At 48.2% G+C, this 16,951-nt stretch overlaps 2 protein-coding genes across 5 annotated transcripts in view; one reads left to right on the top strand and one right to left on the bottom strand.

The window, feature by feature from the left end:
* The window catches only part of DKC1 (dyskerin pseudouridine synthase 1), a gene marked incomplete at its 5' end in the record, with an annotated part of 11,670 nt that extends 5,592 nt beyond the window's left edge, over positions 1 to 6,078 (top strand). The window contains 6 exons of the mRNA XM_008049494.1: positions 1,030 to 1,150; positions 1,949 to 2,067; positions 3,196 to 3,299; positions 3,737 to 3,845; positions 4,670 to 4,807; positions 5,289 to 6,078. Coding sequence (XP_008047685.1) covers positions 1,030 to 1,150; positions 1,949 to 2,067; positions 3,196 to 3,299; positions 3,737 to 3,845; positions 4,670 to 4,807; positions 5,289 to 5,357 — 660 coding nt within the window. The remainder of the gene's footprint in view (positions 1 to 1,029; positions 1,151 to 1,948; positions 2,068 to 3,195; positions 3,300 to 3,736; positions 3,846 to 4,669; positions 4,808 to 5,288) is intronic.
* A 1,127-nt stretch (positions 6,079 to 7,205) lies between these two features.
* Positions 7,206 to 16,951, bottom strand: part of MPP1 (membrane palmitoylated protein 1) — a 57,915-nt gene continuing 48,169 nt past the window's right edge. For 3 of the 4 annotated variants that reach the window (XM_021708273.1, XM_021708274.1, XM_021708276.1), the window contains 8 exons: positions 15,922 to 15,990; positions 13,849 to 14,045; positions 12,702 to 12,808; positions 11,713 to 11,793; positions 11,218 to 11,298; positions 9,563 to 9,765; positions 9,260 to 9,334; positions 7,206 to 7,838 (listed from right to left, as the gene is read on the bottom strand). In XM_021708273.1, coding sequence (XP_021563948.1) covers positions 7,662 to 7,838; positions 9,260 to 9,334; positions 9,563 to 9,765; positions 11,218 to 11,298; positions 11,713 to 11,793; positions 12,702 to 12,808; positions 13,849 to 14,045; positions 15,922 to 15,990 — 990 coding nt within the window. In that variant the 3' untranslated portion in view covers positions 7,206 to 7,661. The remainder of the gene's footprint in view (positions 7,839 to 9,259; positions 9,335 to 9,562; positions 9,766 to 11,217; positions 11,299 to 11,712; positions 11,794 to 12,701; positions 12,809 to 13,848; positions 14,046 to 15,921; positions 15,991 to 16,951) is intronic. The other variant, XM_021708275.1, reaches the window with a different exon arrangement.

Genomic DNA, 16,951 nt, shown 5'->3' with positions numbered 1-16,951 from the left:
CCAGTCTGGGTGACAGAGTGAGAATCCAACTCAAAAAAAAAAAAAAACCAAATAAATTTGTAGTTCTGGACTGTAAAACCTAAACTTCAGTGAACTTATCAAGCCCTTTCCTTAACTAAACAGCCTTATAATTGAGAGTAGTCTTCTTAATAATGCAAGTAAATATGCAGTTAATTATTTCAGTTCGTGCTTCCCTTTCTGTGGTGATTTAAGGATGAGTTTCTTTTATAACTAGTCAAGAATTTTTTAGATAACCTTTTTATCTCTAATTTTTATTATCAGAGGATGTGGCCTTTTATAAATTAATATTGTCTTTGTGGCCCAGTTCATAATCTATTTTTGTTAAATACTATGGAGCTATTAGAAATTATCTCTAACTTGAGGGATTAAAATTGGATATTGAATATTTGAGCCTGACAGTTACTCATATTCAAGTTTTGGTATGTTAGAGTCCGTAATAAAAAAGAAAAGGAACTTTAAGGAGTATACTGAAACATAGCACTATAATAGTCCAAAAAAGATAAAGCCACATAAAACAGTGAACAGTATAAACGTGATGTGCCCTTCTTGTCAAACAAACTGGTAGCTTCCGGGTGAATTTAAGAGAAAGGTAGAATATGATCAGCAAGAGATCTAGGTGAGTGGAGATGACATGAAACTGATACTTTGGTGCCGTTTACCTCCTAGAGAGGTGGCCTTTACTGGTGCCTATTGACCTATAAGTTCTGCACCAAAACTTTCATGTGATTGGTTCAGCAGGCCTCAGTAATCCTGTTTGCAAGTTTTTTGGGAACCTGTTCATGTCTGTACTCGACAGCCATGTATACAATGCTTAGAGCAGTGCCTGGCACATAATTAGGTGGTTGCTACTGTTTTGTGTCCCTTCGAGCTCCGTTGCGGTTAGTGGGCTATCAGTGTCATTAGCCCTATTTCCTGCTTTCACACCCCTCCCTCCTGTTCTCCTTTATTCTGGTGTGGGAATGGGATGAAGAGCTTGGCTGGGGCCCTCACAGGCTGCCATCTCTGCAGGTGAATGCTATCTGCTATGGGGCCAAGATCATGCTTCCAGGTGTTCTGCGGTACGAAGATGGCATTGAGGTCAATCAGGAGATTGTGGTCATCACTACCAAAGGGGAAGCGATCTGCATGGGTAAGGGGATGGTGCCCTCCGGTTCTGGAGTTGGGACACCGTTCTGTACCTGCAGAGCCAGACTCACTGAATGAGTCCCCAAGCCCTGGTCCCTTGTTGACCTAATCATGGTGTTTCCTGGGGTCTTGATGGGTGCTTACAGTGAAGGGACAGGTCATTTAGATACAGGTGAGGAGGCGGTGAGTGGGGTTTCCTTTGCACACAAGTAGGCCCTTGTCCCCACTTGGCTTTCCAGTGAGAAGACAGATCATCAGCGAAGAGTAAGAAACAGCTGTCGATGGTAATGGAAATAAAGAGCCTTGTCTGCTTGCTGTTAACCTGTGATTATTAGTATGAGTGGTTTTGAACTTGTGAGTGTTTAGCTACCATTGGATTGTCCCTTGAGACTTTAGATTCTCTGTGCCCTCTTAATAAATCAGAGCAGAAATGAGGCATGTCATCAGGATCTTCCCCATGGGCAGTGCAGACGAGGGAATCCTTAAAACTTCAAAGGATCTGTGCCCTTGAAGGGTATGCATGCATTCCCATAGTGTCCTGAGTCACAAGCCTGCCATGTGTACCTTTAGTGCCATGGTGAGGCGTTTTTTAACTTGGGAAGTTTCAACAGAATTTCAGGGGCTTCCTTCTGATAACAGAGAGTTTTCTCCATGTGTACATCCTGCACAAAGGAAATCCCAGTTCAAGGAGTAGAGCTCAAGAGTTCTAAATGGGTTGTAAAGTGGCAGAAAGCAGTGGAATTGGGGCTCATTGGTTACCAAGCCTTTCTCATTCAAATCATTCTTTCTTCAATGCCTCCAGCTATTGCACTAATGACCACAGCAGTGATCTCTACCTGCGACCATGGTATAGTAGCCAAGATCAAGAGAGTGATCATGGAGAGAGATACTTACCCTCGGAAGTGGGGTTTAGGTCCAAAGGTAAGCAGGACAGGGTTGTGTGCCCTGCCGAGTTACTTTGCATTGTGGAACTCATTCAGGCGGCTCCTGGTGTGCACCCTTGCCACCGTGGCTTTGTATTGTGCTGGGCTGTGGGTTGACCGTGGTGGTGGAAATGGGCCCTTGATTTGACCTCAGAGACTGCAGTCTCATGGGGGGAAACAGTACTGCCCAAATGGTGAATTTCAGCCATTCTAGTGGCTATCGAGATGTGCCTGCCACCTGCAGAGTCCACAGTGAGGAGTTGGACATGGTCAGGGGGTCTGGGCAAGGGATCATCTCTTAAGCTACACCAGTGTGAAGGGTGGGTTAAATGTTGGTGAGGGGCGGGAAGAGTTCAGGGCCTTGGAACAGCATATGCAAAGCCCTGTGGCCAAAGAATAGAGTGGCTGGAGTAGGGCGTGTATGTCACCAAATGTTCTGACCGTCAGCAAGTCATGTGTTTGCTCCTTTGGAAGCAGTGGGTGTGGTTGTTTCTGTTTTAATTTATTTACTTACTCTAGGGTTGTGGGCTACAAGTGAGGATTTACTACGTAAGTAGGTTGCATGCAGGTGAAGTTCGGGCTTCTAGGTGGCCCTCCCTCCCCCTAGTAGTGAGCCAGGTACTCATTGCGTTGCCACTTGCCTTCCTCAGCAGTGCCCAGTGACTGCCGATCCTACTCTTGCACGAATGCGAATCGTGTTCCGGGCCCACTTTTGACTGAGAACATGCAGTATTCAGTTCTTTGTTTCTGTGACAGTTCACTTAGTCTGATGGTCTCCAACACTGCATCCAGGTTGCTGTGAAGGCCATGATTTAGTTCTTTGTGGCTGTGTGATATTCTCTCGTGTATATGTATACATTTTCTTTATCCAGTCCACTTTCAACGGGCAGCAGGGTTGGCTCCATGTTTTTGCTATTGTGAATAGTGTGGCAATAAACATGCACATGAAGATGTCTTTTTGGTAGAGTGATTAAGTTCTGAACCGCCTTGCAGAGGTACTTGAGACCCTGCTGAGAATACGCAAGGGGGGAGCCCCCCTGTGCCTCCCTGTGCCTCTCTGTGCAGTCGTAAGGCCTGCTTTCTATGTTGGCACCGTTGTAATATTGAAACCCCGATGCTCCACCAGGCAAGTCAGAAGAAGCTGATGATCAAACAGGGCCTTCTGGACAAGCACGGCAAACCCACAGACAGCACACCTGCTTCCTGGAAGCAGGGGTACGTTGACTACAGGTGAGGGCCAGAGGTGAGGGCATGCTTGCTGCTTTGACATGAAGGTATGTCAACAACAGGTGAGGACAGGATGGGTAGAGACAGCAAGCTTGCCATTTGGATGCAGGAGCACATCGAGGACAGGTGAGGACAGAGATTGCAGAGCCCAGGGAAGGGGTGGGGACTTAGTTTGGGGCTGTGGCTCCGTGAGGCCTTGGCCGCCCAGGCCAGTGAGGGGCTCTGGCCTGCACAGCAGACAGTTATCCCTTTCTAGTCTGGCTCATGGGACTCTAGAGGGAGTCAGTCTGCAACAGTAAGTGGTGAGTTCTTCTGTCCAGCGTCAGTATTTTGATGGTGGCCTTAGACTTGCCAGATACCGCTGCATACCTGAGATGCGTCAGTCCTGCCCTGGGAGGCTGTTCAGTGAGTGTGACCTCTTGCCCCCTCTTCTCGTTCAGTGATTCTTCCAAGAAAGAGGTGGCTACTGAAGCAGCCAAAGCTCCGTCCACAGTAGCTGAAGTGGTGAAAGCACCACAGGTAGTTGCTGAAGCAGCAAAAGCCTCAAAGGTGAGTGGCGGGCTGTGATCCGTTTGAAATGTGTCGAGGGGGGTGATGCTAAGAAGTGTATCCAGGCTTGGTGTAGCAGTGTGTGTCAGCCTGCATCAGAGTGCAGGGCACAACCAGATGATGGTGTCACTTGCTTTGGCTCTGTGGGCTCCTCTGATTTGTATTCCGTCATGTCTGCTGGGAGTGTGGACTTGGGAATCCAGCCAGCCTAGACTCCCACCCTAGCTCTGGCCTCCACCCTGGGTCAAGTGGTAGCACGAGTGTGTTGGAATCAGGCCACGGCAGGTTGTAGTTGACACTGAAGGCCATACAAAACTCAGCGGGGAGCATCATTGCCCAAGTCTGGCAGACATGTCTAGCCAGCACCACCAGTGTCTGAAGAGTCAGAGTCATGCCTGTAGTGGCAGCTTGGCTTCCTGGGGTTGGGAGCTGTTGGCGTTAGAACACGGGGGACATGTCTGCACTCCAAACCCTCGAGTGGTACCAAGTGCCCCACAACAGGCTGAGTGAGTTACTGCTTTGTCCGCTTTCTTTGCGGACTTGGGGAGGACGTAGAATACCAGGACCTCTAAGCCCACCCTCCACGAGAGAAATGGCTCCTTGGCCTTTCGGTCCTCAAGGAAGCCCCCTGGTGCTCCTGTTGTACCCCACAGCTTCTGGGCTTTGGGACGAGTCTGTCTTCTAGTCCTCCGTAAACAGAGGGTCCTGTTGGGGTTTGTGATCAGAAACTGCACTGTTGGATCCAGATCCAGTCGGGTGACTTCCTGAGCCTTTCTTGTCTATTGTTGCCCAAGATCTATCTTTGACACTTGCTTTCATTCCAGCGGAAGCGAGAAAGTGAGAGTGAAAGTGATGAGACCCCGCCAGCAGCTCCCCAGGTGATCAAGAAGGGAAAGAAGAAGAATAAGAAGGACAAAAGGGCCAAGGCCGCTCTGGAGAGCGGGGCCGAGCCTGGAGGCGGAGTACGTACAAACCCTTTCAGGCCCCGGGCTCCGTCTCTGGGTGGGGAGAGCCTTGCCCCGGCGGGGGCTTTGTTGCTCTTGGATAAATGATGCCTCTAGTCTTCCCTTGCCTGTCGGGTCACTGTCCTAGAGAGAAAGAGAAAAGAAGCTCACGGCATCCACAAAGAGAACCTGGCCTTTGTCTTAAACTCTTCCTAGTGACTTATGGTAACTGGTCATAGTTATAGCTCTGTTGATAGTGTGTGGGGAGGGTGTGTAGCTTGGTGATCTGAAGGTTTCTACTTATAAAAGTCAGCCTCTAGGGTGTCACTGAAAACTTCGCAGAACTTCGTGCCACATGCAGTATTTATGTAACCTAACATATCTTTACAGACACTGCAGAAGTTTAGTTAACTGTGTGGACGTGACCAGATTTTCTTTTGGGAGAGTCATAATTGTTCTCTTTGTGGATGCTGTGAGCTTTTTTTCTCTTTCTCTCTAGGACAGTGACACCACCAAAAAGAAGAAGAAAAAGAAGAAAGCAAAAGAAGTGGAAGTTGTTTCTGAGTAGTAGTGAAGACCACTTTAAGCTTGGTGTCCAGCTGGGAGGAGAAATGAAGGCCTTAGTGAGAAACATAGTTCCTTTTGTCTTCGAGGGAATGGAACACAGGTCCTGGACAGGGTGGAGAGTTCCGGCACATTTCGGCTGCTCCTTGAGACCTCGGTGGTGTTACCTGGTGTGATCGTCCCATCTTGTCCTGTTTTAAGGATGTGGGTGATGTGAGGCAGATTTTATGCCAACAACTTCTCCGCTTGTTTGAGTCGGAAAGCCTCCAAACCCGGTAACTCTGCAACTGTGTGCTAATGGCCGTGTGAACATCGTAGTCCTCTCCTGCTTTGCTTTTTAAAACAAGTCCCGTTTAAAAGAAAAGTCTGCTCTTGAAATGGTGTAGAGCCCTCGGTGAGTGTAAGAATATAGCTGAATCTTGTCTCCAGTGTCCTGTGAGGACAGTGGCCTATTCTGGTGTTGGGGCGTAGGCCAGGCAGGCCAGGTAGTTGTCTTTCTTGTTTCTGGCCCAGCAGTCAGTCCTTTGTGCACTTCTTCAAAGCTCGTGTGTACAGCTGTGTTCACCTGTATCCATCTGGCTACGTGTGTGTGTGACAAGCTGAACCGTTCCTGTACCCTCTTGTTTTAGCCCTCACTTACTTTTAAAGAGTGAACTTGCTCGTTGCTGGGAGAAGACTGTTGTAATTTTTACTTATTAAAATTGACTTGCTAAGTTTTGTAAGTATTCCTGTTGGGTTTTCTTATTGTTGGTGATCTCGAACTAGCAAAGCAAAAAATATAAAATATTTTGGGCCAGGTGTGGTGGCTCACACCTGTAATCTCAGCACTTTGGGATGCCGAGGTGGGAGGATCACTTTAGGCCAGGAATTGGAGACCAGCCTTGGCAATATAGCAAGACCTCATCTCTACAAAAAATTTTAAAAACTTAAAAAATTACCCAGGCGTGGTGGTGTGTGCCTGTGGTCCCAGCTACTCGGGAGGCTGAGGCTGCAGTGGCTGTGATGCCACTGCACTCCAGTCTAGGTGATAGAATAAGGCTTCAACATAAATAAAAATATTTTGATTATAAATCTGGAGACCTTTATGTCCTATTTGAAATTTGATGCTTTCCTTTATGTTTGGCTGGTTTTACATTTGTCTGTATCTTACACCGTTCACCTTAGGGCCTATCATCTGATATGGGATCAGATACCGAGGGGTGTGGTCATCACAAGCAAGTGATCTCTCTGCAACAGACAGGAGACAGGGTGATGTGTTCCGTGTAGTGGCCCTGGTAGGAGGGTATCAGTGAGTGTGTCTGGAGATGGGCAGAGCACAGATCTGCAGACACATCTGAACACGAACTGTGACAGGAGCTTGCTGAAGCTGTCACTTCCGGTGCTGGTGGCAGAGTGAGCAGGGTGAAAGAAGCTGGGGGTGGGGATGTTTAGGAATCAAGGTATTGGTGACAGATGGTTAGTGGGAGAAATGTATTAAAAGCTAGGAGAGAATACAGGAGGCTCCTTGTGTGGAGGAGTCTTTGGATGGAGCAAGGAGAGGCCAAGATGTGCCATGTGATGGGCCAGTATGCAGGGGGGACCCTGACCCTGGTTTTTCTTCTAAATGTGAGTTTTAGCCGCAAGATTAAATGTGTGCCCACGATGGGCTCCCCCCCAGAGAAGGTAGCCTTAAAAAGGTTTTTTCTCTGGGCACCAGCCACTGGAGCTCTGCAGTGGGGCATGAAGTCCCATCTGAACCCAGGAGAGGCATCTTGTGTCGATGTCAATGTCTACAAGTTTAAGTGCATGGGGTGACATTTCCCTTTCAAGAGATTTGTAGTGCAGGTGGAAGAGCGGAGAGGTACAAGGTCACTGGCATTTTCACATGGCATTTTTATTGCTTTTGAGGGTTTTCCTAGAGCAGACATTCTATTGCACAGATGTTTCATTTTGGCATTTTAGAAAGTGGCAGTTAAAAAACGCTTTCTTCAAAGTAAAAAGACAAATAAGATGCCTGGTGTAATTGAAGGTGAACGAGGGCAAGCTGTGACGGAACTGCTCTCTGAGCAGCAGTTACATTCTGGTGGTGCTTCTTGCCCCAGTTTCCAGAGATCCTTTTGAAATCCAGATCAGTGGGGGCCCCATCTGTCAGAGAAATTGAATCCCAGCCCTTCTGGAGCCTGAGAAAGAAGACTGAATCCTGCTGTCTTAGGGTAGCTGCAGAGAGCGCGAAGCGGACACAAAACTCGGAGCAGCCCTGTCTCAAAGCGAGGGGAACGGAGTCTCAAGTGCTGGAGAGGGGCACGCAGTGGGTCCCTGGTCTGCAGGCTTAGTAGACCCAGGAGACGGGCACCCACTGTGGAGAACTGCACGCCTGGTCAAAGGCTTCTTGCAGTTTCTTAAGGGTTTCATCGACACCATTGTTGACCAGTGAGAGGTCAAAGTAGTGAGCATACTGGCTGCGGATGGCCTCAGAGTCCTTCTGCAGCTGCTGCAGGGCTTCCGTCTGTAAGAAAAAGTCACAGATGAGGCAGGCTGTGGCGCCCCCCAGCCAATGATACGGCCCCCCAGAGAGGCCAGTAACAAGTTTTTTAAAGGCATTTGCTAGTAGTACTGCTCAGCCACGTATCATATGTAAAGACTCAAACTCAGAAGAGGATGCTTGAGAAAATGGCAGGCACAGACAGTACAGACCACGGCAACCTCAGGGGCTCCACCTAATCCTGAGTTCACGCGGTCAGCCCTCTGGAAGAGCAGCAACCACGGAGAGACAGCGTGGACTTCACCAGCATCTATCTCCCAGTTCACATCCTTCAACATTCTATGCCCCTCGAATGTGGGTGAGCCATTTCAGCAACAACCAGAGCTGCAATCCCAAAACAAAGGCCTTTTCTGCATCAGCTCCGGTTCAAAAAAACCAAAACATATATACAATCCCAAGCCTCTTTGACCCAAAACCAAGCAGCCGTGAAGACTGATTAGAAACACCAAAAGACATGCCAGGTTGGGGGCAGGGCTGGGGGGGGGGGGGGAGTGCTCCTGGACCCATTGAGCCTACTTGGGAGTTCTTCCTACACAAGTATCCGCATATTTGAAATGCCACACGTACAGGGCTGTTGATGGCAGTATTGTTGACAACAGTTGATGTTTAAAACAACCCAACGGCCACTGACAAGTGAATGATTAGCCTAAGTAATTGCGAGGCTGGGTGCAGCACTTTGGGAGGCTGAGACAGGAGGATTGCTTGAACTCAGGAGTTGGAGAGTAGCGTGGGCAACATAGCAAGACCTCATCACAAGAAAGATTCAAAAAATTAGCTGGGCGTAGTGGCTTGGGGGGCTGACGTGGGAGTATGGCTTGAGCCCACAAGGTTGAGGCTACAGTGAAGCATGATCATGCCATCACATTCTAGCCTGGGCAATACAGTGAGATCCCAACTAAAATACACGTATATATTGTGTGTATATAACATACAAACACACACGATAGAAGACCGCGCATCTGTTGAAGTTGTTTACACACTGGTAGGGCTGAGTGGAAGGAAACAGGAGAAGCTTTTCCATACATTCCTGGCCTCCTTCCTCCCCACAGCCACACTGTTCCCAGGTGGCTCCAAGTCTGCCTCTGTCCATCCCAGCTCACCCTGCCTGAGCCGGCATCACCAGAGTATCAAGAATTGATCAACTGTCCATCCCCACCACTGGACCCAGAAGCCTCTGGAACAATGACCGGGCCTGGTTTGCTTTGTTCCTGTTCCCTAGCATGGGCACTGGCCTAACCAGTGCTTTAATAACTATCTGTTGAATGAATAAAATGTACATGCCATTTGCTTCCTTGGTCAAAGATCTGGACTGATGTCCTAGGCTGGGCAGGCCCAGAGCAGGTGAGCCCGCACACCTGACCCCTGCACAACCCTGGCCTTCTCACCTGAGTGCCCTGGTCAGTAGGTGCAATGAACACAATGAAAGGTGAAAGTTCAGCTGTCCGGACAATCTTCAGGGTCTACGAAGAGGGAAGACAGAAGAAAAGGAGAGAGTGAAAAAACAAGAGCATAACTGTCACAAAAGATTCCTTCTGCTAAGCAGTTTTGAGCTTTACTCCACTGCTATTTTCCATCATTCCCGTACCGTTCTCATTCCCAGGTGACCCCACTAAAAGAACTGATGAGCCCCAAGCTCCCAGGAGATTCCCTGGTGTGGCCAAGCCTACCCAGTCCTGGTGCCTACCCACCTGGGGCTCGATGTCAAGGATGGCAACCTTGTCCTGCTGGTGAATCTGGTGCACCGTTTCAAATTTGGTGCCAAACATGTTGCCCTGGTAACTGCCAAACTCCAAGAACTCGTTGGCAGAGATGTTCCTGGTCATCTCCTCCGTTGAGATGAAGTGGTACTCCTTCCCGTCTTCCTCGCTCTTCCTCGGCGGCCGTGTTGTATCTGTGTTCAAGAACCCTCTTGTGAGGCTATGGCGTCTGCATGGAAGCCCCACCTGCCTTTGTGCAGAGTGGAATGGCAGGGGCTCCTCCCATGGGCTCCTGCTAGGCGAATGCTAGAAGGTGATGCTGATCAGGAAATGGCCCACCTGCCCAGAACACATTTCTTTGTAAGAGGCAAGGCCCAACGTAGAAAAGCCCATATGGAGTTACATCTCTCAAATCACCAAATCCAGGAATGTTGAAGCTCAGAAATGAAGAAATGACAGCTGAAAATATTTCAAAAACAGACCTATGGGCTATGGTCAGGGTTTCCTGAAAAGATATTTACGGTTTCCTTTCCATGACTTGGAATGAAGAGTACTTTGGCTCGATTTAAACTCGTATTATTAAAAGCTAAAAAAAGGCCCTATTTTCTATTACTCAGATACATCGTCTAAGCACAATCTTCCCCTCTCCCGTTCTTTGCATCTTTGTGGACCGTCTCTGCCTCCTATGTCAGCACAGGAATCTCTCGAACGAGGCACCTGCACTGTTTCTGCTCCTAATGACTCTGAAATGACTGTCCATCTCAGCAAGGAGACAACTCTCAATGATCCATGGGTAAAAAAGCAAAATGGAGAAACCGAATTAATACTAATATCAGGGTTAGATTCTGGCTTTCTGTTTTGCTTAACTGGATAGTCATTCCTCACTTAATAGCATCAGCAGGTTCTTGGAAACTGCCTTTAAGTGAAATGACATAACAAAGCCAATGTTTCTCTCATTAGTGATACAGTGAAATGACGTTCATCATTGTTCAAGAACCTGCTGTACCTCATTTCGCTTAAAGCCGAAGTTTTCGAGAAGCTACTGATGACATAAGTGAGGTCTCAGCATGTCTCTTTCTGGGAATGGAAGGTAATCTAGTTCCTCACCTGGTCGCTGGTGCTGCCACTCTCCAAACCTAGGGCTGCTGCTGAGATTGGGCCTTCCCTAAGCACGGCTTTCGTTGAGAAGACATTTCGCGAAACCCAGAGGCAACCTCAACGTCAAACAAGCATGGGCTAACTAAGGAGATTACAGTCCATTCACTCCATGGACGAGGAAACAGTTCTCTCAGTGAATTAGGCAGACAGACTAGGAACATGAGAAAATGAATATAAAGTAAAATGGAAAAGTAACGTGCATATGTCTTAATACTTGTTTAGTCATTGTTCAAAGCGGTTCCTGTTGAGGGAACAGACAGCACAGAAGAGGACAGTAAGAAAACAGTGTAGTTCCTTGCAAGGAGGAACCATTGTGGGCAGGCATTATCATCTTTCCGTATTGGGTTTCGTTTTTATGATCAAACGTTTAAGACAGAGAAGACGCTGTGCAATCTCAGATGGAGAGTGGTGCCAACAGTGAGAAAACGCGCTTTGATGCCCCAACCTCCAGGCTGACACGCCCCGTCGGAGGCCCCGGGAGTACTCACATGGGGCGGGATACACAAACTTCTCTGGGCTCTGGCTAAGCAGGGCGTTCTTGATGTGGCTGCGACCCACCCCGCTGGCGCCTGCATGGAGACAGAAGGCGGGGATGCAGATGGGAGTAGGGGCGGGGTGTGGATTTTTCTCTCAGCACTCTAGACGGCCACCAGGTGAAAATGAGGTGGTGCCGCCTCTGGCCTGACGTCAGAAGGTGGGGGGCCACCAGCTGGCTTCGGGTCATTTTTTTTCCATTTGGGGGAGGATGTCCTTTCTAAGGACTGAGGATGGGGACTGAGAACATAACTGTGATTTCTACAGAGAAGCCCGCTGACGGGTGCCGCTTGTGAGGTGGACGTGAACATTCCATGTACCTGCTCTATATTGAAACCCCACGAGACCTCACTCCTTTTGTTCCTCGCTGCCTTGTTTCGGTGGGTACATAATGTGGGCAGGAAAATCAGGACAGAAACGTGCCCTTTAGCTAGAAAAGCAGTACATACCAATCAGCACCAGCGTCTTCCTCTTGAACGCAGGGAGCCGGACAACTTCCTCGTAGGAAACAACATCCAACTGGTCAAAAACTAGAGGCAAAGAAACCGAGCAGTGTTCACGTCCTGAGCTGGGGAGAACAGTGGTACAGGCCCTGGGGTGGGAAGAGCCTGGCACATCTTGACACACAGGGAGGAGCTGGCTAGAGACGAGGCTGGGGCCCCAAGGAGGAAGGACTCCGCACTGTATGCGTTTGTAGTGTGGCAAGGGAGTTTTGAGAAAGGGCTCCGAGTGTTGGGACGCCGCACTCTCCCCCTCCTTCCCTTCTCTCTCCGAGCCAACCTTTCGTCTCCTGTACTTATGTCTTCCCTGTGGGTTCAGTAACAGATGCTCCCCTGGGCTGCCAAGCTATCTCACAAACACTGAGCAATTCACAATGCCGACGTGATCTCTGTACCACCTAAAAGGTCCCTCATCTAAAGAACGGTGCCGCGATCCACTCAGCTGCTCGAGATGGAAACCTGGTGTCATCCCAACTCTCCATCCGTCCCACCTCCCTGCCACCCCCAGACTGCCACACTTGTCCCCTGGCTTGTTGTGTGCATGTGACCGCTCAGTGTGCCTCTTCTGGGGTTCTTCTTCCACTGCTAGGTGCAGATGCAAAGCTGATCACCTAATCCTGTGCTCCAAAGCCTTCACTCGCTTAGCAGAGACTATAGCACATGACCCCAGACAGGACGGAGGGTGGGTGGAGTTCCCTGTGACCAGGTCTGTGTTCTTGCCCCACTTTCCCTCCCCCTCCACGGATGCCCCAGCCACATCTGCCTCTGTGGGAAGGGTAGCATGATGAGCAGGAGCGGGCAGACCACTAGCCTTCCCGTACACCTAGTGGCCTGATCACAGCGAGCCTGCAAAGACACCGCCCTTCTCAGCTGCTTGGAGCCTAGGACACACAGGCGTGCTGCCAGGAACCTGAAGAGAGAAGGCGCAGAACGCTTACTCGAACTGTGCTTGGCCAGGTACTTGTCTTTGTACTTCTTCTTCTTCCCAAAGGGACTGCAGCTTGGGGCTTCGCTGGGAGCCGACTGAGCCACACTTGCCACTCGCCTGCAGGGAAAGATGACCAAGGGGTCAGCAGATCCTCCGTGCGAAAGTCCCAGTTCATCCCCCTGTCCTGTGACAGGAGTGGGTGGACTCCCCTTGCTTGCTACTCCAACCCTCCAGACCCATTCCCTTCCCGTGACCCCTCCTCTCTTGCTCTCCCCTCGCTCCGAGAGTCCGCTGCAGCTGGAGAGAAGGCGTGTGGTGCCCGCAGTCAGGAACCTGCTTCCTTAAGTCTCAGCCACTGTTTCGCAGCAGGTTGTAACACGTCCCAGTCAACTCCCCTTCTCCGGTCCAGCCCTGGTCCCAAACCTTTACGACCCCACCTCACACGAAGGAATATATGGTACGTATATACATTGCAAGCTTGTATCCTTGGACAGAGAAAACACACCATGCATGCAACTAGAACCTTCTAAAATGACCACCTCCATTACATAGAGCACAATATTCCCATTCACCGTCATTTTTACAAGAAATGCTTGTTGTAGCCCCTTATGTTGACTCTCGTGGTTTGGCCCATGTTTACAACTTCCTTTCCACTATGTCTTAACCAGAGATGAGATCAACCAGACACCTCTCCTCAAGGTTATAATCTTTACGCTGGGGTTATTGGCACAGGTAAAGGGAGGGTCGGCATTGGCTGCGGAATCAGCCGCAACTGCTGTGTATGGATTTTTCTGTGGGCATGTGGTGTGACCCACAATTAAGGGAGCAGTCTGACTCGGGACAGGAATTATTTCTTCTGTGGATCAGAAATTTGCATAGAGGACACACACTTAAATGCGACTGTTTTCTGCAGATTTTGGAAGAAAACTCAGAAGCAGCATGGGCGGCAGAAGGGCGCCAGCTTGGGAAGCTGGAGACCAGGGAGGGCTCTAAGCCCTGCACTGTCACTTGCTTGAAGGAAACACCTGTAGCAGCCTCTCAGGCTAGCTAACCAAGTCAGCGTTGGCCCTCCCTCACCCACTATGCCAGGGAGGTGTGGCGGTCTCCTTCGCTGAGAAACAGAACTACACACAGGGTGACAGATTTCGGAAGCTCACCACTCCTGCAGCTCGGGGGACGGGATCAATCCTGCTGACTCCTTGGAGGAGCCTTCCACCCGTCCTTGCCACCAGTTGCTGTCATCCTTGTTGATGATCTGGATAATGTCCCCAGTTGCAAATTTCAGCCCCGCCTCCTTGCAAGGGATCAGATTGTCCTTTTTGGGGTCATAGTCAAACTGCGCTCTCATGAACATCTGCAAAGGAAGAGAAACGCCAACATCAGAGCGTGTGAGGAGAGATCCCGCTGTGAATAAATGGGACCGGGACCCAATGAACAGCAGGGAGACGAGAATGGTGGAGTAGCGCCTGAGAGAGAGGTCGGAGGGCAAGAGGGCTGGGAACTGCACGTGGTCTTGTCTGCAGAGGGGGAAGAAGGAATCTCAACTTCCTGGACTCAGGCAATTCTCCCACCTCAGTCTCCAGAGTAGCTGGAACTACAGATGTGCGCTACCAATCTGACTAATTTTTTTCTTGCTTTTTGTGGAGACGAGGTCTTGTTATAGAGCCTAGGCTGGTCTTGAACTCCTGGATTCAAGCAAACCTCTTGTCTTGGCCTCCCATAGTGCTGGGATTACAGACATGCGCCACCATGCCCAGTTGCAAAAAGTTTTCAAACAAGACATATTAGGCTAATGACGATAAAAGAAAAAAAAAGTAGTCGATTGGAAAAGACAAGCTGCAGAGAAAGAGAACATACTTGGGATACATATGACAAAGGACTTTTATCTAGAACTCCCACAAATCACTAAGAAAAGCCTTGAAACGGTATTTTACCAAAAAAGATATCCAAGGGGGAAAAAAACATATATAAAAGGGAGTTGACCCTCATTAGTCATCAAAGAAATACAAACTAAAATCGCAATGTGATGCCACCACCAGGATAGCCAAAACCAACCAACCCACCCACCAAAAATACCAGACAATTCTAAGTACTGCTGAGAAAATAGAACTGAATTGTCATACAATGCAGCTGGGGATGCCAACTGGCACAACTACTTTGGAAAACTACCTGGCAGTATCACCCAAAGATGGATACACACGTATCCTACAACCCAAAGCACAATGGATGAGTAAATTTCAAAACAGCCTAGACTTGGATGAAGTTTTTCTTCTTATTGTGCTCTATGTATTTATTGCTCCAGAATTTCAAAATAGTTAATACAAATTTTGTTACAGCTAAAAAAAGATGTAAGTGTCAAAAATGCAAATGTGAATGTCTATGGTATCAGGTCAGGGCTGCCGTGAGCCCTGAGAAAATGTGCATGGTGAGGGGAGGGGGGTGAGGGGGGAGCATTCTTAAGCCATGAGGCATATTCCGCCTAGTTTCATACATGTGACTTGTGTGCTTTGTTGTATATATACCCACATATGCAAAAACTTCAATAAACTTAAAAGAAAATTGTACCATCAGACTACAAGTAACCTGAAGTAGAAACTTAAGATTTGGGGTTTTGTTTTTTTTTTTAAACTTCTTCCACATTCACTTGCCCAGGACCTGTCCAAGCTATCCGTCCAGTGGCCGCTGAGCCGCATGTGACCTCAATACGCTTGGAATAAGTGCTCAAAAGATACTCTTTTCTTTCTTTGTCTTTATCTCTGTACTGGGCTTCATTATTAGTATTTTTAAATTTGCCAGTTTGGTTGGTGAAAACTGGTATCTCATGCATGTTTTAATTTGCATTTCTTTGATGACAGGTAAGACTGGATATTTCTTCCTATGTTCAATGCCCTCTTGCAGTTTTCTTCCTGCGAATGATCTCTGCATGATCTGAATGATCTGAATGATTTCTCTTGGAGTTGAGGTGATTCTTCGCCACCTGTAGAAGAAGATCACCCTTTCCTTTCCCATCCAATTACCAGCAGCAAAGCATCAGGGTCCAGACCACGTCATCCCTGTGTCCTGCCTCAAGGAGCGGGTAGAACGGGACTCTGAGCCAAGCAGCTTTACACTTGTGAAATGTTTAGAACTTAAAGTCAGACTCCCATCACTTGTTATCAAATCTCCAAGGACACAAGACAACATGGCCTGAATCCTGCCATCATCACAACCAAGAGCAGGGCACCACTCACCTGTAGCGCAGGAAGACGACTTTGCTGGTTGGGAATTACTTTCAAAGAGATCATTCCTTTGGTTTCTTTCTATTAAAAAGAAAGGAGAAATGAAATTGCAAGGAAGCCCAACTTGGAGGATTTAACTTTTCAGAGTCATTCTTCTCCCCCAGAGCCCCAGGTATTTTTCCCCAACAGCCATCTTGACATTTGAACTCATGTTGGACAATTCCTCCTTTAGTACAAAAGTGCCACGTGTCCCATAAACCAGCACAACAAGCTGAAGGCATGAAAAGAGTGACAAAGAAAAAGCTCAAGACTTTCTCTTCTTCCCACTCGTGACCCCAAAAGGTCCCCAAGAAGTTCCTAAAATGAACCGTGGCACACAGATATCTACAGCTTTCTCCACAGCAATAAAAGCAGTGCAAGTATTTACATACATGTATACATATATTTATACCTATACACACACACACACACACACACACACACACACACACACACACGTATTATTTGTTTTTAACCAAATGGGATTAGACATAACTTCTTTTACTGCACAGATCTACTTCTAGGTCAATGTATGAAGATCTCTTTCCACTTTTCCAAGAGATTGCATCAATTCTACTCCCACCAGGAGTATGTGAGGACCTTTCCCCAAGTTCCTGCCAGAAGTCTGTATTAGCATATCACTTTTTGTGGTGAAAACATATAGTTCTCCTGTCTCACTGGGATTTGGAACTCCACTCCCCACAACCTCTCCCCAGCCCCTGGTAACCACCATTCAATACTCTCTGCTTCTATGAGTTCAATATTTTTAGATTCTACATACAAGTGGTACCATGGGGCATTTCTTTCTGTGCCTGGCTTACCTCACTTAACATAACGTCCTCCAGATTCAGCCGTGTTGTCACAAATGACAGGATTTCCTTCTTTTTGTGTGGCTGAATAGTATTCAGCTGTGTATACATACCACACTTTCTTCATCCTCATCCGTTGATTCCTTACTTTGCCTATTGTAAATAACGCTGCAATAAGCGAGCATCTTTTCTTT

The sequence above is a fragment of the Carlito syrichta genome, unplaced genomic scaffold (genome assembly GCF_000164805.1).
Source record: "Carlito syrichta isolate Samal-C Ts95f unplaced genomic scaffold, Tarsius_syrichta-2.0.1 Scaffold135690, whole genome shotgun sequence".
Classification (NCBI taxonomy): Eukaryota; Metazoa; Chordata; class Mammalia; order Primates; family Tarsiidae; genus Carlito; species Carlito syrichta.
Note: the sequence above shows the minus strand (reverse complement) of the source record. Positions and strands in the feature narration are given on the sequence as shown.